The sequence below is a fragment of the Lynx rufus genome, unplaced genomic scaffold (genome assembly GCF_022079265.1).
Source record: "Lynx rufus isolate CCGP_SWC_20201006 ecotype Redwood Valley unplaced genomic scaffold, mLynRuf1.p SCAF_8, whole genome shotgun sequence".
NCBI lineage: Eukaryota > Metazoa > Chordata > Mammalia > Carnivora > Felidae > Lynx > Lynx rufus.
In genome coordinates, this window is record NW_025814896.1 from 8,398,374 (window position 1) to 8,420,837 (window position 22,464).

At 50.4% G+C, this 22,464-nt stretch overlaps 1 protein-coding gene across 6 annotated transcripts in view; it reads left to right on the forward strand.

The window, feature by feature from the left end:
- Nucleotides 1–13,507: 13,507 nt before the first annotated feature.
- The window catches only part of BCAS1 (brain enriched myelin associated protein 1), a 90,820-nt gene continuing 81,863 nt past the window's right edge, over nt 13,508–22,464 (forward strand). For all 6 annotated transcript variants that reach the window (XM_047069522.1, XM_047069523.1, XM_047069525.1 and 3 more), the window contains exons 1-3: nt 13,508–13,579; nt 15,710–15,717; nt 16,208–16,269. In XM_047069522.1, coding sequence (XP_046925478.1) covers nt 13,508–13,579; nt 15,710–15,717; nt 16,208–16,269 — 142 coding nt within the window. The remainder of the gene's footprint in view (nt 13,580–15,709; nt 15,718–16,207; nt 16,270–22,464) is intronic.

Sequence of the window (22,464 nt, forward strand, 5' to 3'; positions counted from 1 at the left end):
CTGCACAGCGAAGGAAACAATCGGCAAAACTAAAAGGCAACCGACAGAATGGGAGAAGATATTTGCAAATGACATATCAGATAAAGGGATGGTTTCCAAAATCTATAAAGTACTTATCAAACTCAACACCCAAAAAACAAATAACCCAGTAAAGAAATGGGCAAAAAACACGAATAGACACTTCTCCAAAGAAGACATCCAGATGGGCAACCGACAAATGGAAAAAAATGCTCAACATCACTTATCATCGTGGAAATACAAGTCGAAACCACAATGAGATATCACCTCCCACCTGTCAGAATGGCTAACATGAACAACGCAGGCAACAACAGATGTTGGCGAGGATGCGGAGAAAGAGGATCTCTTTTGCACTGCTGGTGGGAATGCAAGCTGGTGCAGCCGCTCTGGAAAACAGTATGGAGGTTCCCCAAAAAACTAAAAATGGAACTACCCTACGACCCAGCAATTGCACTACTAGGCATTTATCCAAAGGATACAGATGTGCTGTTTCAAAGGGGCACATGCACCCCCATGCTTATAGCAGCACGATCAACAGTAGCCAAAGTATGGAAAGAGCCCAAATGTCCATTGACTGCTGAATGGATAAAGAAGATGTCGTATTTGTATACAATGGAATATTACTTGAGCCTGAGTGGCTCAAATCCCTAAAGAGTAAAATCCATCCACATGGCAGTCACTGTCACAACTGTTAAGAGTGAGCCGGTCCAATCAAGAAGCGCTTGTCGAGCGCCCACCCCGTGGCAGGAAGATGGCCATCTCGTTTTGCAGAGTGCTAGGAGTGGGGGATGCAAAGACAACCACAACGCTGCTCACAGCCAAGGGGGGGCAGCAGAGACAGGGGGCAAAGTGGCTGCTCCCGTCACATAGCCGGTCAGTCAGTGTTGCGATCTGAACCCAAGCTCTTGAGCCCCCGGGCCAGACGGCCTCTGTGATTTCGTTGGCACAGCGTGTGTGCGTGACAAATGCTTAATAGTTAGATTTACGACAGTCCAGAGTTAAAGATAGAGCGCTGAGCTAGAATCCTGTTTCCAGCCCTCACTGTGGTGAATCCGATTGTGAATTCAGTATCTGTTTCAATAGTATGTTTGTCCCTTAAATGTTGCTTTCTGAAAGGGGCTTTCTCTGGCTCCCCCTGCTTCTCTCTCTTAGCAGCCTTGGCTTTGTTTCATAATGAGGATCACACTCAGTAATTCTATGTTTATTTGTAGGACTCTGTGTTCAATTACAGTGAGCCCAGGGAGGGCGGGGACAGGGTTTCTTTTCTTCTGCATTCTTAACCCAGGCCTATAGATAGCCTAGTGTTCAACAAGTATTCACGATGAGTACTTAGATGAGCATATTAATGAATAAAGCCACAATAATTACTAGTTTGCATTTCTCCTGAATGTTTTCTCAAGAACGCTGAATAGTATTTACCATGTTTCTCTTTTTGCATTGGCTGTTAGGAAGCTCAAAGCCATATCTGTGAAGTCATCGCAGCAAGTCTGTAAATCCGCGTGCATATTTATTTACCATCCTGGTTCCTCTGACGAACCCACTCTTATTTTCCTATCTTCATTTGCTATTTTTAACTTACGCTCCCATACTGGGCTGCATATGTCCTTGTGAGAAGCTTTAATAGATATCATTGTGGAAATGAAATACATTAAGCAGGCTGTCTTAAATTTCTAACCTGCGGAGAAAAAGAAACGCCCTTTCCGATGCCACATGCTGTCTTCAGAGCCATCAGCCACCCTTAGATTACGGGCTTTCCCGTGTCCTACGCCCTCTGGGAGTGATGTTTGGGGGGCAGTGGGTGAGATGCTGTTTCCTTCCAATTAGGCTGGTGAGGTGGCGTTGCAGGTGGTGTTCTAGAATAAATGAAGGTGAAAGGCAGACACAACTGCAAAGCCTTACACAACGTGTTTTCCCTGCTCTGACCGTGGCCCGTGGTTACCAGGGAAGGGAGTTAGCGACCCGGGTCGACGTGAGCAGCTGCAGTGGGTGAGGGGCCCGGGCAGGATGCTCGGAGTGCCCTGCAGGCATTAGTGCGAGAGGAATCAGGGGCTGGGTTTTTATTGGCGAGGCGAGAACAGCCCCCGGATCCAGGAAGAGAACCTGCTTCTCTAGGCCGATCAGATCACCGGAGAGGAGGGCCCCACCCGGACTTGTGTGTTTGCCCTGCTATGTGTATTCAGCCAGCAGGCTCCGGACCAGGAGGCAAAGGGCAGGGAGCTGGGCTCAGTTGACCGCCTGGCACCAGGCAGCACCAGCTGGAGACAAGGCGCACTGAGCTTCTAGAAGCATCTCCAGGTGACACCAGGGGACTGAAGACACTCCCACCGGGGACTCGACAGGTAACGGCTTCCAGGTCCTTCCAGCAGGGCATGGGGCTCGTTGTTTGGGGCAGGCAGTGAAATGTAGAAGCTGGGCGTCAGAGAGGATTGAGTTTCACCCCAGCTCTGCCACAGATTCCCTGTGCGGGCTTGGGTATGCGTGAGCCTCAGTTTCACCTTCTGCGAAATGGACCCAAAGATAGCCTTACCTCAAGGGGTTCTAGAAGGATTAGATGACAATGTAGGCGGTGTCAGGTACGAAGCAATAGCTCCAATTTGCGTGGAACGATTGAGGGCCATTTCGAGTGTAAGACTTGGGGTGAAAAACCAGCGAACGGAGGGGTATGCTATGTGATTCGGGGACCACTGGCAGGACAAGAGTCCCCCCCCCCCCGCCCCGGTAAAGCTGGCTTTGAGTCTGTGCCAAGGGGCATCGTTTAAGGAAGTGGAGCAGACGGGGAGAAGGACTCCTTGTGTGACCTGGCTCTTTACATGAATTGTGTTATTTAACATTCGGAACGATCCTTCGAGGTAAATGCTGGATTCAAATCCCAGCTGTCGGACTCCAACAGTCGGCATTACTCTGTGCAGCTCCTTCCTGCCTCGGGTGCCCTGGGGCATCTTACTTACCTCTCTGGGCTTCATTTCCTCATCTGTAAAATGGGCACAATCATATTACCGCGATCCAAGCGAACTTTGTGAGGGCTGAGACTGATTTCACGGACACTTACGCGCTTGAAATCAACACTGGCTCTCGCTTCTGCTGCCATCATCGTCTTGATTTTACAATTCGGGAGACGAGGGAGGGACCTCTTCCCAGGTCTCACCGAACGGAACTGAGACCCAAGCCGTTCGGGATTTGAGTGAGGCACTCGTATGGGTGCAGAATTTAAGAGACACCAAAAATCTCAGTCATCAGGATAAATTCCGCTTTAAAGCACTATTTAAAATTGTTTTAAATTCACGCCAAAGCACCCACGGTGAACAAAACAACAGCATGTTAAGTAAAGATAGGATCAGTAATGGCATCGTTGCGGTTATTTAAACGCTGTGATGTCAGGTCCTCCTCGGGAGGAGGCTTTTTTCCCAAGATTTCTCAAACTTGGGAAGGGCTGTCTTTTTCCCAAGCAGGCATGTGCTTCTGGAAAGCAAGCATCCTGGCTGGTTTCCCACGATGGCGGGTGCTCACGGGGAGGGAGGGAAAGGGGCCCGGGAGGGCCGAGGACCCTGCGCCACGCAGGCCTGTCTCACCGGAGTGACACGTTTGCTGATCGCGGCACTGTTGGCGGCTTCTGTCACCTCTGTGCAGCAGCGCTGGGCGAGGTAAAGGACGTGAGGAGCCCGAGTCACTGGAACCAGGTTTGCCCCCAGCTCTGCCTCTTTGCAGCTTTCTGGGGGGGGGGGGGAGGGGGGGTGTCATGACTCCTCTTATGCATTTAATCACCAGCGTCAATTAAAGACGGGCAGGACAAGGAGGCACCTGCCCTCGTGGAGTTTGCATTCTAGGCGGCAGGGGACTGCATCACGGAGCCTCAGTCTCTCCATCTCTGTAATGGAGGAGTGATGGGATGCTGCGAGGAAAAACGGACACAATAGAAGGAAAGGTCCTGGCCCTAGGACCAGGACCAGCGGGAAGCAAGCGAGGCACCCGGGGGCAAAATCCAGGGCGGGTGCTCATTCCCGAGTGCGGATTCTGCACCTGCCCAGACCTCCCATGCCTCCTTGCGTTTGGCACCTGTGTGCCTCCCTTGCCTTACCCTAATCCTGGCCCTGCCTGGCTCCGAGTAAGCCTTCAGATGATGCTACCCGCTACGCTATTAGCTTAAAGATGTCTGCTGCAACACTAAGAAGAAGACAGTAAGCTCTAAGCCTTCCGGAACATCAACCACTTGTACAAACGTAACTGAGTGTTCTGACAGGAAGACGTCAATTGCCAAGCATTCCTGAAACCCCCAGTGCAGTTTTGGTAAAGGCACGTCTCCCCCTGCGCCCACGTGGTCCCATACTGGAGAACGGGGCTTGGGGAGCACAGCGAAGGCTGATTTTCAGTCCTCACGTGCCCCCTTGTGACGTAGGCAGCCTGTACCACTGCACATGGACGCCCTCAGAGTATCTCCCCTTCCCAGCACTGTGCTGGGGACCACAGGGAGATGCAGGGTCACGGCACCTGGCCGAGCAGGTCTGGTCTCTTTACTCATATTGATCTCGCCCTCGGAGGTGGGGGCCGGAAGGCTTGTTCCGCTGGGTGTGCCAGATGGCTGTGTGGGCCCTGCCCTCGCCGGGGCAGTGAGGAGGCCCCACCTCCTTGCCTGCATTCCATGGCATTGATCAAAGGTGTTTCTGCTTACTTGGTGACTAATTCTGTCACCATTCCGCCATCGAGGACCTGCCCTTTCCACCTGACTATCATTTAGCTGCTCGCTGGCCGGGCGGCTTCAGAAATGCTCTCTCCGGGGCAGCTGCACTGTGTTTCGTGTTTAATCCTTTCCCCGGAGCAGGACTTGTTAACCTGTAACTAACACGAGGTGATGCGATTACAGTCGTCGGTGTGAAAGACGAGGGAGGCGTCCAGGGCCAGCTTCCGGTGTAGCTGTTTCACGCGTGGGTCAGAACACAGAGCCAATGGGATCGTAACATTAATAAGAGAAATAAATAGAGGGCGCCGGGGTGGCTCAGTCGGCTAAGCATCTGACTTCAGCTCAGGTCATGATCTCTCAGAGCCTGGATCCCGCTTCGGGTTCCGTGTCTCCCTCTCGCTCTGCCCCTGCCCAGCTTGCACTCTGTGTCTCCCTCTCTCTGCCCCTGCCCTGCTCGCACTCTGGGTGTGTGTGTCTCTCTCTCTCTCAAAAGTGAATAAACACTTAAAAATTAAAAAAAAAAAAAAGAGAGAGAGAGAGAGAGAGAAATAAATAGTATCAGCAAGGACTAACATTTTCTCACCTGACTACTGCCAAGCCCTTGTGCTAAATCTCTGCACAAAGATACTTGATGACCCTTCAATTTTGCGTTCGTCCTAAAATATGCCTTGACTTTAGAGCAGACCACATTCCTTGACCAGTTATGATTTTGATGTCTCGCCGCAAAAACAGATAGGCGATATTTCATATTCTGTGTTGTATTACGTTGCATATAAATATTTAATGAGATAAAAGCATAACTTCTAAGGCAGAGGACACAGTAGAAGGTGAGAAATAGGCAGTTAAGAGTTTGAACTGTGGTACCAGGCTACGGAGGGGTAAAGCCTGCTTCAGCCCCTTACCAGCACGTAATCTGTATCAGTCAGCTCGTGCTGCCGTAACAAAAATGCCATTCGCACAGTTCCAGAGGCTAGAAGTCCATGATGAAGGTCCTGGCAGACTCTGGTTCTGGTGGGAACTCTCTCCTTGGCTCTCTCGTGCCACCGTCCTCTCGCCTTGTCCTCGCACGGTGGAGAGAGCGCACGCTCTCTCTCGGTGTCTGCTGTTCCGAGGACACTAATCCTCTGAGTTCGGGGCCCCGCCCCGCTAACCTCCTCCGACCTTAATTGCTTCCTCAGAGACCCCATCTCCAAACACAGACCCAGGGGGAGTCAGAGCCTCGCCATGTGACTTTGGAGGGGGCAACAGTTCAGGCCATAGCATGATCGTGGGCAAGGAAAGTGTGCATGAAGGTTCTGCGTCCATAAAATGGGACAATGGAAACACCGGCCTGCCTGCCTCGGGGGTTCTATTTCGGACGTGATACGTCAATATAGGAAAACACTCAGAGCTGTGTTCAGCGTAGAGTAGGGACCGGAGAAGTATGAGGTGTCATTTTTACAAAGACACAGCACACTTTATTTGCCCCGTATAATAATGGCTGATCTTCAGTCCCTAAAGAGTAAACACCAGCCGCTGGGCTAAACACCATGTGGACTGCACCCTTTTTATCTTCGCCTGAGAGTGAGGAGGACGGATGTGTCACGATCTTTCCACCCCCCCCCCCCACCCCTACAGAGCAGGAGCTAAGGCAGACAGCTGGCGTGAGCCGGGTCGAGAACACAGGACGGAGCGTTTACCGGCTCACCATTGGGACTAAGGTCGGCAGGGACACTGGGCCACAAGCAAGAGGAGAAGGCTCAGTCCCACCGCCAGAGCGGGATGCCTCGTCCTCCACACTGGTGACATTTGGGGCCAGATCACTCTCTGCTGGGGGCCGTCCTGTGCTCCACAGGATGTTCAGCAACATCTCTGGTCTCCACCCCCTGGGCGCCAGTAGCAGCCCTGCCCTCGCCGCCACCCTGAGCTGTGACCTGGAGGGCAGCACAGCCCCCCCCCCCCGTTCTAGAAACACTGCTCACCAGTTATTCTGAGAAACAAAGAGAAGCCTATTTCTAAAGCGAACCTTTGCATATAACCAAGAAGTCTCAGCAGCTCCAATATACGAAATATAAACATAGAGTCCTGGGAATCAGGACCAAACACCCCAGCCCTTGGGTGTGTACGTACCTCTCCCTCTCTCCCCTGGTCGGGTGCCTGCTCCGTGCCGGGCACACGCCTCCCTCATCGAACCTTCCCCGCAAAACTGAGGAGAGCAAGGGCTGCTGGGGGAAGTGCCACGGCCTCTCTGTCCTCAGTTTCTCAGCAGAAGATTGAGGGCAGAATAGCGTCCAACCCAGAGGGCTGTTGCAGGGACCCGGGGAGTCAATACACGCAGATCGGGAGCGCAAGGCGCATAGAAAACTCTCCAAGCTTGGGGCGCCTGGGTAGCTCCGTCAGTGGAGCGTCCGACTTCGGCTCAGGTCATGATCTCTCGGTCTGTGAGTTCGAGCCCCGCGTCGGGCTCTGTGCTGACGGCTCAGAGCCCGGAGCCTGCTTCGGATTCTGTCTCCCTCGCTCCCTGCCCCTCCCCCACTCACAGTCTGTCTCTCTCTCAAAAATAAACATTAAAAAAACATTTTTTTTTTTTAAAGAAAACTCTCCAAGCCTGCTGATGGTTGTTCCCACTAGGAAGACCGTCATTTCCCACAAGGCAAATGCATTCAGAGGGCCCGGTGCCTTGCCGCAAACCTCGCAACTATGAGATGTATGGAGGCCTGGCTCACACCAGAGGCCTGGCTCGCACCTGGCTCACACCAGTTTCCCCTCAGGGGCAGGCCGCAGTGCCCAGGCGAGCGGCGGGGAGAGATTACTGCCCGCTCAGGCCACCCTTCCCCCTCCTCCCTTGGGGCCTTGCTCCTCACTTCTCAACAGCCTCCTGGGAGGGGGAGGCTGGCCGGGGCCACCGTGCCCTGCACACCCCTTCTCGGGGAAGGACAGCTGGAGACTCCGGTTGCCCTGCATCTGCAGGCTAACAAAACACAAGACCCGCGAAGAGCGCCCTGACGAGGTGGGGGAGGTTTCCAGACGCCTGGGCTGATGATGGTTTGTGGGGCCTGAAGCAGAGGGCCTTCCTCTGAGAATCCCCGTGACAGCCTCCAGTGGGGGAGGTCCCTGACCCCCCAAATATCCAAACCAGTGACCTCGGCTGCCACGGAAATCACCCGAAGATCTTGAAAAGGTACCGGTGCCCAGACAGACCCCACTGTGGAGAGTCTGAGGGAACCGGTCCAGCTGGGGCCTGGGCCGCAGGGGTTTAAATGTGCCCCCGGTTGCCCTGTGCCCACCGGTTCTAATGTGCAACCCAGCTTGAGGTCTGGCCTCACGGACACAGCCGGACGTGGAGAAGCTAAAGGGCTTTCGCATCTGGATGACCTCCAAGCAAAGACTGACGCCGTGCTCTCAAATGCTAAGGCCTCAAGCATGAGTTCGTTTTCAAAACCAAAACGCCTTGCCACATGGCCTGGCTTGTGTTCAATGTCAGAGTAGGTCATTAAAAACAAAACAACTAACACTATTGGTTCGTGAAAGAAAGGGCGTCACCTTCAAACTTTCTTTCTTTCTTTTTTTTTTTCCTCAAAGTAAAATCTGGCTCTTTCTTTCTTTTTTTAAATGTTTATTTATTTTTGAGAGAGACAGAGACAGAATGTGAGTGGGTTAGGGGCAGAGACAGAGGGAGACACAGAATCCGAAGCAGGCTCCAGGCTCCGAGCTGTCAGCACAGAGCCCGACGCGGGGCTCGAACTCACGAGCTGTGAGATCGTGACCTGAGCCGAAGTCGGACGCTCACCCAACTGAGCTACCCAGGCCCCCAAATCTGGCTCTTTCAAATGAATACAGTGTTCTTGATGAAAAACTCTTGATCTGATTGATCTTTCTCGTTTGTGGGAGACCAGAGAAAACTCCATCACGGACAGGAATTATTGTCTGAACCATCGGGAGCCTCAGTGTGGCCATCCGTTAACTGGGGGTAAAGAGTTCTTGCCTCACAGACTCCCTGAGTGGGGTTAGAGGGAGAGGGAGATCAGCTCAGCCTGGTTTGCCAAGGGCTTCCCTAGTTTTAGCACAAAAGTCCTGTACCCCCGAGCACCTTCCTTCCCAGGACAGCCCAGATTGACTCTCACCATCATGGTATTTGTTTTTTGTTTTTAAAGTCTATTTATTTATTTTGAGAGACAGAGAGAGTGCGCATGGGAGGGGCAGAGAGAGGGAAAGAGAGAACCCCAAGCAGCCTCCACAGTCAGCGCAGAGCCCGACGTGGGGCTCGATCCCACGAACCGTGAGATCGTGACCTGAGCCAAAACCAAGAGTCGAGTCGGATGCTTAACCAACCGAGCCAGGGGCGCCGGGTGACTCGCCTTCTTATCCTGTGTCCCAGAATGCTCAGCACTGGGCAGCCACATGGCAAGCTCTCCGTACACATCAGATATGACTATCATTATTGTTTTATTAGATGTACTATCTCCAGGGCATGAGAGGCAGTCTCCTGCCAACTGTCAACAGAGGATGTAATTGCTAACTGGGATACTGTTTCCCTGGACCTCCCCAAACATCCTGACCTCGCCCTGTGGGCCGGCCAAACGCATTCGCTTCTGCTGATACCGACGCTGGCCAATAGGTGGCAGGGACCTTTTGGTTTTGTCCCACGTAAATCCTGCTCTTTGCAAAATATGAAGGAAGAGCAGGAACGATTTCGCGACACCTGTGTTATAACTGTGGCTGGGAAGCAATGTTACCTGAATCCAGGTAGGCCCTGCAAAAGACGGGCGAATGCAGTGTGCTTCTTTTAGTCCACTCGGCCCTGAATCCGCCAAGAGGCTCTCCAAACGCGCAATGATCAGGAAAATGGAACCCCAGCTCCACGGGACGAAAAGGTTCTCCTGCCCACTCACATCACACGTCTCCCAGCCCACAGGTTTTCTCGTAACCCTCGAACATGTTTTGAAAGTAGCTCCCAAACGAAGTCCGAACTGAACAACGAGAGCTTTACACGTTTGCAAACCCATTGGTGAATCGCTTTTCAATTCTGTGAAAAGCCGGATTCCGGTGGCGACGTAATCTGCAAAATCGGAATGATGTTACCACTGCCTTGCTGATTTGCTGCAGTGACTCAATGAGTTTACTACAAGTCAAGCCCTTTGAACAGTTTCTCAACACATGGTAATCACTCACCAGATCTGTTGCCGTTGTTGTTGTTGTTACTATTTTATCATCGCTATGGTTGTTAGAGTTGTCATTATGTTTATATACAGTAGGTTCAACTCCTGGTCAGTCTTACTACCGGCAACATTTGTCTCTCAGCTGCCTCTCCCCCCTTTTTTGCAAACTAGGTATATGCACTACTCAGTATATATCTCCAACAGCGGTTGATGAACTTTCCAGAAAGGGCCAGATAGTGAATATCTATCTTGGACTTTTCAGGTCATAGAGTCTCTTGCAACTGTACAACTCTGTCTTTGTAGCATGAAAGCAGCCACATGGAGACCAAACATGAATGAATGGGCGTGGCTGCCTTGCAGTAAAATTGTACTTATGGATACCAAAATTTGCATTTCATGTAATTTTCATGTATCGCAATCTGTGATTCTTCTTCCGATTTTTTTTTCCAGCCACTTACAAATTTTTTTAATGTTTATTTTACTTTTGAGAGAGAGAGAGAGAGAAACAGAGCAGGAGCAGGAGAGGGGCAGAGAGAGAGGGAGACACAGGATCTGAAGCCGGCTCTAGACTCCGAACTGTCAACACAAAAGCCCGGCATGGGGCTCGAACTCACAAACTTCAAGATCATGACCTGAGCCGAAGTTGGATGCTTAACCGACTGAGCCACCCAGGTGCCCCTTTCCAGCCACTTATAAATGTAAAGCCCGTTCTTAGCGCACTGGCCACACTAAAAACAGGCGACAGGCTGGACTGGCCCCACAGCTGTTGTCTGCCAACCCCAGTCTTGAGGATTCAATATTATAACCATTATGTCCTGTTTATAGATGGAAGTGACAGTCCATTACAAGTACGTGCATCATGGATTTTATAAACAGGAAATGTTGCAAAATAACCTAACATCCTGTAGGTTTTAGCATCGCTCAGCCTTATTACCCGGTATGATTAGAAAACATAAAATCCCCAGATTCTGTTACTACCAAACTCCCCCAAGAGAGCAGGTGGTCAGATCTATGGCCCTTTTCTGGCCTCCGAAATTTCTAATGACTCAATGTGTCTATTCCCGTGGCAGGGAACCTCATACCATGGGCCAGAAGCCCATGGGAATCCTTGGAGATGCACTGACTGTTTTCAACCAGAAATGAAAAGTCCCGGCTTTTATTCTGAAAGCCACCAAAAGCTGATGAGGCAGCTCATCCAACATACATTATTCTGCTTGTGAAAAAGAAACTTTTGGGTAGCAAGGCAGCAGGTGTTCGGAATGTCTGAAAGAGCCCTACTTCTGAGAGCAGGCATACTCCGGGTCAGACCCTCACTTGGCCGTATTCCGGATGTCTGTCCTGGGTGAGTGGTGGAGAACTCATTCCCTCCTTTCGAAGGAGGGAGAAAATAATATGCGGAACACCCCGGTGGTTAGCAGCACGGGCGGCCTGTGTTTGAATCTTGCCCCCGCCATCATTAACTGGGTGACCTTTGGAAAGTAATGCAGTCTTCTTGTGACTCAGCCTCCTCGTATCTAGAAGGAGGTGATGAGAACACCCACTTCACAGGGGTGCTGCAGGGTTCAATAGAACCAGACAGGGAGTGCACTTGGAACACGGTGCTGGGAACTGAGAACATGCTACATAATTGTTGACCTTTATCATTATTACTAAAACAAGGCTCAGTTACTGGTATGAGCGGCACCTGCCGGGTGAGAGGTAGCTATCAATGATTATTCCCTCCATCCAACCAGTAAGTAATAAATTAGCATCTGGTCAATGCAAACACCATGGTGAAAGCAGAAGACACAACGACGGGGACGGGGGGTGGGGTGGGGGGCGCCTGCGTGGCTCAGTCGGTTAAGCGTCCAACCTCGGTGTAGGTCATGATCTCGTGGTTAGTGGGTTCGAGCCCCGCATCGGGCTCCGCGCTGACAGCTCAGAGCCTGGAGCCGGCATCCGATTCTGTGTCTCCCTCTCTCTCTGCCCCTCCCCCGCTCGTGCTCTGTCTCTCTCTCTCTCTCTCTCTCAGAAGTAAATAAATATTAAAAACAATTAAAAAAAATTTTTTTTTCAACGTTTATTTATTTTTTGGGGGACAGAGAGAGACAAAGCATGAACGGGGGAGGGGCAGAGAGAGAGGGAGACACAGAATCGGAAACAGGCTCCAGGCTCTGAGCCATCAGCCCAGAGCCTGACTCGGGGCTCAAACTCACGGACCGCGAGATCATGACCTGGCTGAAGTCAGAGGCTTAACCGACTGCGCCACCCAGGCGCCCCTTAAAAACAATTTTAAAGAAGAAGATACAACAACGGCTGAAGACCGATGGTCTCTGGCCTCATGGCGCTTACAATTTGTTGGGGGAAGAGAGACAGAAGCTAAGTGTTCTGTTTTGCCCTCCCAGGCTGGACCAATTGTTACTGCATTCAAGAACCATCGTACGTAGCACGGCCACCTCCTGCCCCCCGCCCCCAGCCCCTGTTGTATTACCAGTTTACTTTTTTTTTTTTTTTGAAATTTTTTTTTCAACGTTTTTATTTATTTTTTTTTGGGACAGACAGAGACAGAGCATGAACGGGGGAGGGGCAGAGAGAGAGGGAGACACAGAATCGGAAACAGGCTCCAGGCTCCGAGCCATCAGCCCAGAGCCTGACGCGGGGCTCGAACTCACAGACCGTGAGATCGTGACCTGGCTGAAGTCGGACGCTTAACCGACTGCGCCACCCAGGCGCCCCACCAGTTTACTTTTATTCAAGGCATTGAACCCCACGTGTTTGGGTTGAAGAAGCACTGAGATATTACTTACTCTGAGCCAGACAGTGTTCTAAACATTTCACAAGCATTAATTGTCAAGTCCTTGTAGCAGGTCTATGAGGCACAGAGAGCCTAATTAACCCATGCAAGGACACACAGCGAGGAGGCAGGGAGAAGGTTTGAGGCCAGGTTGTCTTGCTTCGGGCTCCCGCTCCTAACCACTGTGCCATGCTGCCTTGAGCTATCGGAAATGGCCTGGCTTATGGATTTATTGTCTTTTTATTATCTACCCACAAGACTTTAGCTCTGTGAAGTCAGGGGGCCTAGTCTGTTTAATACACAGCCCTAGCCCTCATGACTGGCACAGCGTAAGGTGTAGAGTTAGTGCTCAGTACCTACTTGTTGAATCAATGAATGAATGAAGACACAGCCAAATAAATAATTACAAGTAGCACTAAGTGTTATGGAAAAAACAAAAACAAAAACAAAAACAAAACCCAAACACCACCAGTGCTATGAGAGGTTTTAGCAAAGGATCTAATTTCGTTTGAGGATCAGAGAACACTAAAAATTCTAAGTATTATTTTAATTATCCTCTTTCTAAAATCTCCTTGATGCGACAGCTGTGATGGGCTAAGAGGGAAGAAAATGTTATCTGGACTGAATACACTTTCCATGATGATAAACATCTCCTCTCAGCAATGAAATGCAGTTGAAAATTGGAGCTGAATTTGACTTAAATTCTGTTGAATATATAAGTCCCAAACCGCTTCTCACCCCTCAAAATAAATATAAGCAATTGACCTAACTTGGGCTTGTGTTGACACATCCAGAGTAACTTGTCAACTCTCTGCTACCTTAATTTTAGAGGTGGGAAGAAGGTTTTTGTTTGTCCTGGGTTTTAATTTCTCTCTCTCTCTCTCTCTCTCTCTCGCAGGAATAATGGGCAACCAAATGAGTGTCCCACAAAGAGTGGAAGACCAAGAGAATGAATCAGAGATAGACACTAACAAGGTAGGTAGCTATGCTCATTGGGTGATTCGCCACTAGCAGGTGGATTTGGGAACGATGGCAAAATAAATGGCCTGTTCAGAGCTCATCACACAGACATTATTGATGAGGATGATGTGCTGATATTCCCATGGAACAGTTGTATTCAAGATCAGTTGGGGTCAAACCTCCAGAATCCATCAAGGAGCTTGTTCAAGATGGCGGACTCCACCTAAGCCCCGCCTCCTCCCCCAGGCTTACTGAATCCAAGACTGCAAGGCCGGGAGTCTAGGCAACCTGCGTCTTTAAGGACCTCCAAGGTGCATCCCATGGGGCTCATTTTGTACCTACTCGCAGGTGGTTCTCAACTGTGGGCGATTTTGCCTGCCCCTACCAGGGGACACTTGGCAATGTCTGGAGACATTTTTGATTGTTGCAACTCAGCGCTGCTGATCTAGTGGGTGGAGTCCAGAGATGCTGCTTCACGGTGCACAGGAAAGCCCGTGCAACAGAGAGCGACCTGGCCCCAAACATCACTGGTGCCTGGGATGGGGAACCCAGGGGAGGGTCGGCAGCGGGCCGGCTTGGCTGCACATGGGGATCATCTGAGGTATTAAAAGATTGTGATGCCGGAATAGCACCCTAGACCAATTGAATCAGAATCTGTGTGTGGGACTGAGGGCAGGCAGCCACATTTTTAGAGCGTCTCAGCTGCTGCCCGTGTAGCCAAGGTGGGGAGCCGAGTTCAGGAACCCTTCCTTCAGGAGACTGCTCTGGAGGGCTGAGGCCAGGGACTCCCAATCACTGCTCCTTGGATCTTCTACGACCCAGTCGCAGAAAGCCTACACGTCCACCATCCAGTGCTTCTGAATTCGATTCCATGTAAGACTTGGAGCCCGGTTAAACATGGACACCTCTGTAGGGGCAGATAGTGCCTACGAACTGATGTTGAGAATATCGTTGGAGAATCGCTGCTCAGAAGAGGCCGGATTTGGAGAAACGGGCTAAAACTCCGGTGCCTGTGTACTGGGGGCCAAGCCTGCCTGTGTAGTATGTCATCTGGGAAAGTTTTGCTGTCTGGCCCCACCGACGGCAACCGAAACACAACACCTGGATTAGCCTCAGGCATCAGGAGTCTCTCGAGCTCCCAAGCGACTCCTAGTCTGGGAGCCTCTGGCCTCTAGGAGCTCAGCAGTGACAAAAGTCAGTGAAGGGGGCAGGCAGGGCCCCCGGGGGAACGGAGACCAAGGGTCTATTTGGAAATGGCTGGCTCTAGCCGACAGGTATCATCCAGGTGTCCCCAGAGCCTGGTTTTTCATTCGTAGTTAGAAAACAGTGTGAAAGAAAGCTGATTTTTAAAGATTGGCAACTGATTCCCAAAGACCGGAAAACAAAAACTCCGTAAGTCAAGTAAACCAAATCGGCACATCCAGGATTGTCCCTGGGGGATGCCAGTCATGAGCTCGGGGCCAGACCGTCACATGGGTTAGACGTTTCCTTGTTGTGATTTCTTTTTTTAATGTTTATTTATTTATTTGGAGAGAGAGAGAGAGATCGAGAACAAGGGGGGGGGAGGGGAGAGGGAGGGGCAGAGAAGAGGGTCACCAATGATCCGGAGCGGGCTCCGCACTGTCAGCACAGAGCCCGACACAGGGATTGAACTCATGAACCGTGAGATCACGGCCTGATCTGAAGTCGGACGCTTAACCGACTGAGCCACCCAGGGGCCCCTCTTTCTTGTGATTTCTTGGGAGGGTTGACGATCTGATTCAAGACCACAGGCTTATTTTAAACAAGGAGACCATTACAAACACATGAAGAAAGGGAAAAGCCTTCTGTGTCTGCCCCAGGAGGTTCCCACCTTCAGGAGCTGCCATTCAGTCTTCTGCTTTTCTTCTGTGCACTTACCAATCTATAGAACAGGCTTAGCAAAATCCCTACCACGTGCAGAGTACTTAGCGCATAATCAATATCCAATTAATGCCAACTATTAGTGGTATAATGTAGATGGTCTTATCACTAAAATAGAGCCAGGCAACTTACCTTCTCTCTCGTAACATTTTTCTTTCTGTCCGAGTATATTCGTATGTATGCACGCACACATATATACGTAAGCATAAAAGCTTTAAAAATATTTGCAATAAATAACAAGAGGAAAACCTGTCAGGGCAGTGACCTGAAATTGGAAAGAGGTTCCAGTGAAGACGGAGGGAGTGGGTGTGGAACGGAACCGAAAGCAACGGAGAACTTCCTGTATTTGACAAGTTTGTTGACTAAAGGTCCGGCTGGGGACGGTGCCGTGCGTGCAGGAAAGCGACACGCAGTTAACCTCACAGGGTGAGGAATCGGTGTGTCAAGTTCTTGCTCCCCACTGGTTGGATGAGTGGCCCCAGATAGCCTGGGCGTCCCGTTTGTACGTTGGGGTCCCTCCTGCCTGTCTCTGTGGGGCTCACCGAGATGAATGGGTTATGTAGCTTCTCGGAGGCAGGATGGGAAGCTGGGTAGTTTCTGGAAACACAGCCTTTAAATTAAGTTTAATTTAGTGATGCGCCCTGTGGCCGTGAGTTTCTTCCTTGACTTCTGATTTTCCCCCAAAGACTTGACTCCTAATGCCAGAACCAATGTTCTGTTCCAGGCGGCGTCTGAGAGTAGATGCGCACAAAACGGGGTGCCGGTGATCATATCAACCCGCGACATTCCTTGCTATGATGAAGGTCAGTGCCATCTGGGAAGTGAGCCGCTCCCCTTGGGGTGGGGAGGGGTCTGCCCATCCTGTTTACGGTGAAAAGAAAACGCAAGGCTTGAAGCCACAGGCTGGCTTTGAAAACATTTGTATTCGTGTCCTGGGGCTGCGCTGACAGTGTCACAAACTGGGTGGCTTAAGCGACAGAAATGTGTTGTCTCACAGCACTGGGAGAAAAGAAGTCTTTTCTTTCGATTGTATTCACTTTTATTAAAAAGTAAAACCACAGAAACAAAAATGAACGTACAACCAATGAGACGGGGCGGGCAGAGCGGGGGGAACCGCCTAGGTAGGAGAGAACATGAACACAGTGATGGAGATCCCAGCTAGGGGACAGTCCTCCATACCGTGGACGATCCTCGTTACCACAGCATCACCACGTGGGCAGCGTGGCGCCTTCTGAGCACCAGCGAGGGACAATCTGTTCTCTGCCTCTGTCCTGCCTTCTGGCAGCTTCAGGCGTTCGGTGGCTTCTGAATGGTATTCTCTCTACGCACGTTTGTCTGCGTGTCCAGATTTCCCCTTTCATAAGGACACAGTCACGTGGGATTGGTGTCCACCCTAATTGACCTCATCTTAACTTGGTCATTTGCAAAGACCCTGTTTCCAAATGGAGTCACAGGCACTGGGGGATACAGTTCAACTCTGAACAGCACCCACTCCTTCTGGTATTCACAACCACTGGAAGGGGCCAAGGATCTACAGCAGATGAGACAAAAGCCAGAGTGAAAACGATAAGAGGTGGGCATTTGGGTCAGACACACCTGGTTAAAATCGTTGCCGGTAACCGACTAGCTCTGTGACCTGAAGGAGTCATCTGACTTTTTTTTTGTTAATGTTTATTTATTTGTCGGGGGGGGGGGGGTGCAGAGAGAGAGGGGGACAGAGGACCCGAAGCAGGTTTCACGCTGACAGCAGAGAGCCCGACGCGGGGCTCGAACTCACAAACCTCGAGATCAGGACCTGAGCTGAAGTCGGACACTTAACCTCCTGAGCCATCCAGGCAACCCGAGTGATCTGACTTTCAAAACCCGGATTTTCTCACCTCTCCTGTGGGGATAAGAACACCTACCTCGCAAAATTCCTGAGAGCGTTAAAGGAGACCGTCCATGAAGTATTTACATATCACCCAGCACATAGGAACTCCGCAGAAACTGGTAAAGGCTACAAGGCCACAGAATTTTCTCTACACAAGGGCAGTTTTAAAATGGGACAGTATACTTAACCTGTTTTATTTTATCCTGCAATATAAGACGATAAATTCAGTGCATCAAAAGTGGCTGGGTTCCACTACGCAGAGAATACGTACATAACTACATGAGAAGAAGTGGCAAAGGGCAAGAACTCTGGAATCAAACTGTTGGCTTTGCCACCTACCAGCCGTGTGACCTTAAGCAAGCTACTCAACTTCTCTGGACCTCAGTCTCCGCGTCTCTAAAGTGGGAAAACGACAGTACCTACAACACAAGTGTCAGATTCAATAAAGCACATATTTCAGTGCTTGCCGCGTAGCAAGTGCTGTAAGTCTTAGCTGCAATCATTATTATTTTATGGTGATGGCTGCGGTCATTTGCATGTAAGTTTCTGGGCTCCCGTTTCCTCTTCTGAACAATGAGGAAGTGTTTTATTACTGGTTCTGGGGGTTTTAGAATTTCCTAGGGTAAGGGGGAGAACTCCTTTCTTTATACTCTACTACTCACACCACATCTGACATCACAAGTGTGGGACTGCCCACTAAGCCGAGACAGCAGGTGGGTGTCCCTTACGTCAGCGCAGTGCTCGCTCTGTCTACCTAAAGTTCACATCAGCCTCCATGGACGTAAGCCTCAGTCCCACCAGATTTCCGTTGCCGGTTGCAGGCAGGGGGCCCCCAGGCTACCCATTGGCTACGAGTCAGAGATTCCCATGACCCCCCTCCTCACCTCCTCAGGTTCAGTTATCTGCTAGCATGGCTCACAGAACTCAGGGAAACAATTTACTTGCTAGGTTGCCAGTTTATTATACAAGGATTCAACTCAGGAGCGGCCAGATGGAAGGAACGCAGAGGGCAGGGTAGGAGGGCTCTGGGGGAGTGGGGAGTAGGAGGGGGAAACTTCCATGCCTTGTCTGGGCACACCACCCTCCCATGCCGCCCCCCCCTGCCATGTGTTCACCAGTCCAGTTCTCCCAACCCTGTGCTTCAGGGAGTTTTGTGCATGCCTTATTACTCAGGCATGATTGATTAAGCCATTGGCCATTGGTGATTGAACTCGATAATCCAACCACTCCCCCCTCCCCAGAGAGGGGGGAAGGGGCTGAAAGTTCCAACCTTCCAATCACAAAGCTGGTTCCCATGGCAACCGGGGCCCCCATCCTTAGGGGCCTTCCAAAGTCACCTCATTAGCATAAACTCAGACGTGGTTAAAAGGGGCTGGGCTTGTGATGAATAACAAAAGACATCTCCATGGCTCTTATCTTTCATAAGTTGTAGGAGTTCTGGGCCAGGAACGGGGTTGAAGACCAAATATGGATTTCTTATTCTATATTACCATATCATTCCCGAGGAGTTTCTTAAAAGCTTAGGGACGCCAGGTCTCCTCCACTAGCCTCTGTCCACCATTAACCTAAGGCTGGGAGCTTTCGAGAGGATTCTGACACGCAGCCAGGATTGGCAACCACTGGCTGAGACAAGGTCCCAAGTTTCCTCCTGCCTTTAAACCTTGTGGGTCAAACTTACACTTTGATATACACAAAATGGATCGCACATACAGCCACGACCTCGGACGGGACTGGTATGCAAGCTGGCCACTGAGAGGCATGGGCTTTGAAGTGAGAACCGTACCGTTTACATAATTTACAAACCGTAGATGTTTGTTCTTGAGAAACTGAGAGGCGTTGAGAATATAATGTGCCCCCCAGAAATCACTTTCTCTATCATAACGATATTACCATTCTCCTGCTTTTAGTATAGGGCACAAGGTCAAGGCGTGTGTACGAAGAAGAACACAGTGTTTGGGAATTGAGGAAGTCCCCGCGCCCCCACCTTCCTCCCTTGGTCCCTCCCTCCCTCCTTGTCTACCTCTTTCCCTGCTTTCCTCCCCAACAAATACATAGTCTTCCTACAAGGAAGAAAACAGGTAACAGAAATACAGGACAACAGTCTGGAAGAGCATATTGCTGTGACCTACACGTGACAAGGGACACAGAGAAAGAGAATGGCATTTTGGTGAGGCATGGGTTGGTTGTATTTAGCTCTATTACCCTGCAGCCTTCCTTTCAACTTATCTGGCACCCGCCGGAGAATCTGTAAAGAGTTTAGATTAATCCTCTGAGGTCAGAATCCTGCCCGTCATTCATTGACAACTTGAGCCCAGCGCAACTCGCTTTGGAGTGATTATCCCATTTAATGAGGAAGGCGGCCTGTTCCCGCCCTCTTGCTGTTTTCCCCAGGTTATTAACTGAGTTATAATTTTCAATGCAGTTTTTAAGGGGGTATAAAAGTAGGATTCCGGGGGACTTTTTTTTTTTTTTTTTTTTTTGTATCCTTTCGACAGAATTCTCTGACCATATCTTTTGAGACACCATCTGTTTTCATCTCTGGCAATGTGTACGTATACACATGGCCCGTAAAGTCACCAGAGAAACAGATAAATGGGATTCTGAGTGACTGTTTTCTTTCTTTTTATCTAGATTTCCCCCACTTTTTTCCTATTATGATGCAACAGTTCATCGCCATGCAGGAACGTTTCCTGTGAGGGCTTACTAAGAAGCAGGGGTGGGGTGACTGGGCGCACAGCCTAGGAAGCCAGGGCGCTAAATTTGAATTGTGGCTCGGTTGCGTGAGCTTGGGCAAGTTTCTGAGCCTCTGTCCTTTCATCTGTAGAACTGGAACGATACTACTGGTAGAACCAAGCTTCTAAGGACCATTGTGAGGCTGAAATGGGTTGATAGGCATGAAATACTGAGCATCGCGCCTGGGATGTGGTGAACACGTGGGGAACGTGACTTGTTCTGGGTTGGAGTCAATGCTGATGCTCAAAGAGGTTGTCATTACAGTTGGAAGTCAACTGGATTATCTCCAGCGTAACTTTTATACCCGGGTGGGCCCAATGTCCTCTCAAGGGTCTTTATAAGGGGGAGGCAGGAGGGTCAAAGTCAGAGAGGGTGACGAGAGGGATGGAAACAGACACAGATTCTGGAAGATTCTGCAGTGCTGGCCTCGACGTGAAGAGAGGGGCCATGAGCCAAGGAAAGCAGGGGGCCTCTCAAAGCTGCAAAGAGCAAGGAAGCAGATTCTACCCTAGAGCACCCAGAAGCTGACCCATTTCCGACTTCTGACCTTCAGCATTGTAAGATAATACATCCGTGTTGTTTTAAGGCACAAAAATCGTGGTGGTTTGTTACAGCAGCAATAGAAAACGAATGTGAGTGCACTCATGCCTTATTTTTTTTTAATGTTTTTATTTTTGAGAGTGAGCACCTGCACGAGTGGGGGAGGGGCAGAGAGAGACAGACAGACAGACAGACAGAATCCAAAGCAGGCTCCAGGCTCTGAGTCGTCAAGCAGAGAGCCCCACACGGGGGCTGGAACCCACAAACCTGGTGATCATAACCTGAGCCGAAGTTGGATGCTTAATGGACTGAGCCACCCAGGCGTCCCCGCGCTCACAGTTTAGAGTCTAACAGACCTGAGCTAATGTCCTTGCTCTGCCACTCACTAGCTGTGCAACTTTGGCAAGGAATTTGCAATCTCAGAGAGTCATCTGTAAAATGGGAATAATGACAGTAACTTCGGAGAGAGCGAGAAGAACAGTGGCTGGCCCAGGGTAAATGTGAGGAAATACAGGGGACGGGAGAGGCTGATGAGCAGAGTCTATAGTCATGTGTGTGCCGTATGTCCCGCTTCACCCATCATGTCACCCGACCAGGTTTCCCCACCTGTATACTTATGCCTAAAACCTCACTGATCTTTGGAGAAATAAAAATGCCTCCTTTTTCTCCTCCTTCGACTCCTTTCTATCAAATGTATCACATTAGTTCCTGCTTTAAAAAAAAAAAATTGTTCAGTCCTCACTGCTATTGGATGGCAGAGACAAATGCATGATTTATCGGCCAGAACACATCATTTTTCAGAAACAGGAGAGTGTCTCTGTTTCTCCTGGATAAGAAGTTTCCAAAATATTAACACCTTCCCTTTCGGCTCCTAGTCGATTGTTCCAAAAAAGAATTGCCTAATTTTGCTTTAAAAAATAAAGAAAAAAAAAAAAAAGGTGAATCGTCTTATGGGATTAGAAATTCTTACTCGAGTCCCCCTGCTGATGCGACAACATAATGAATGAGAAGAGGCGCATCATCTGCCGATAGTGATGCTTGGACAAAGTGTCATGGGAGGCCCCAGGCCAAAACTCAGAGCTCCCCGAGAGGGGGAGAACGTGGGACCCACATCACTGGTCGGGAGGGGAGCAACTACATGTGTCCTTTGAGCATCTGAGCACTATTAACCCGCCAGTTGGCCTGTTTTTTAAATCGCTTCCCGATACTCAAATAAAAGTCCCTGAGAAGGGGGCGCGAGCCTTCCCCTTGTGGTTGTAGCACGACGGCAACTAGGCCAGGGGCAGCCGAGGGGTGAGGAAAGTGGGCTGATGAGAAAGTTCCTAGACCCCGACGTGTGACGCCACAACGTAACCCTGACTCAGGAAACACCCCTTTTAATTGTAACAGGAAGTGGGGGGGGGGGCTCCACAGCGTTTCAGCGCGACACCAAACAAGCGTGCCCGTGAGGTCACTGCTGCTCACAGGAGGGCTGCCACCGCCCGACACCACATCCTCACACGATGGGATACAAAAGCAGGAAGAGAAAGGCCAAGAACAAAACAAAACGAAGCAAAAAACCCACCAACAAACCATAACAGGAAGAGAAAGGCGAAGATCGGCCGCCATCTCCCCCCCTTTCATTAGCACGGAAAGAGCGACCTTTCCCAGAAGCCCGTGCCCCCAGTAGGCATCCTCTTCATCTCATTGGCCGGAACCAGGTCACGGGGCCACGCTGGTCACGTGGCCAGGCTAGCCGCACGGAATGCTGGGAGGCCCGCATCTCTGGGCAGCAAGGGAAGAAAACAGGGCCGGTGTGGGTAGGCCGTGGGCAGGGTAAGTGCCTGCCAGCATGGATCTGAGAGAATTACAGCAG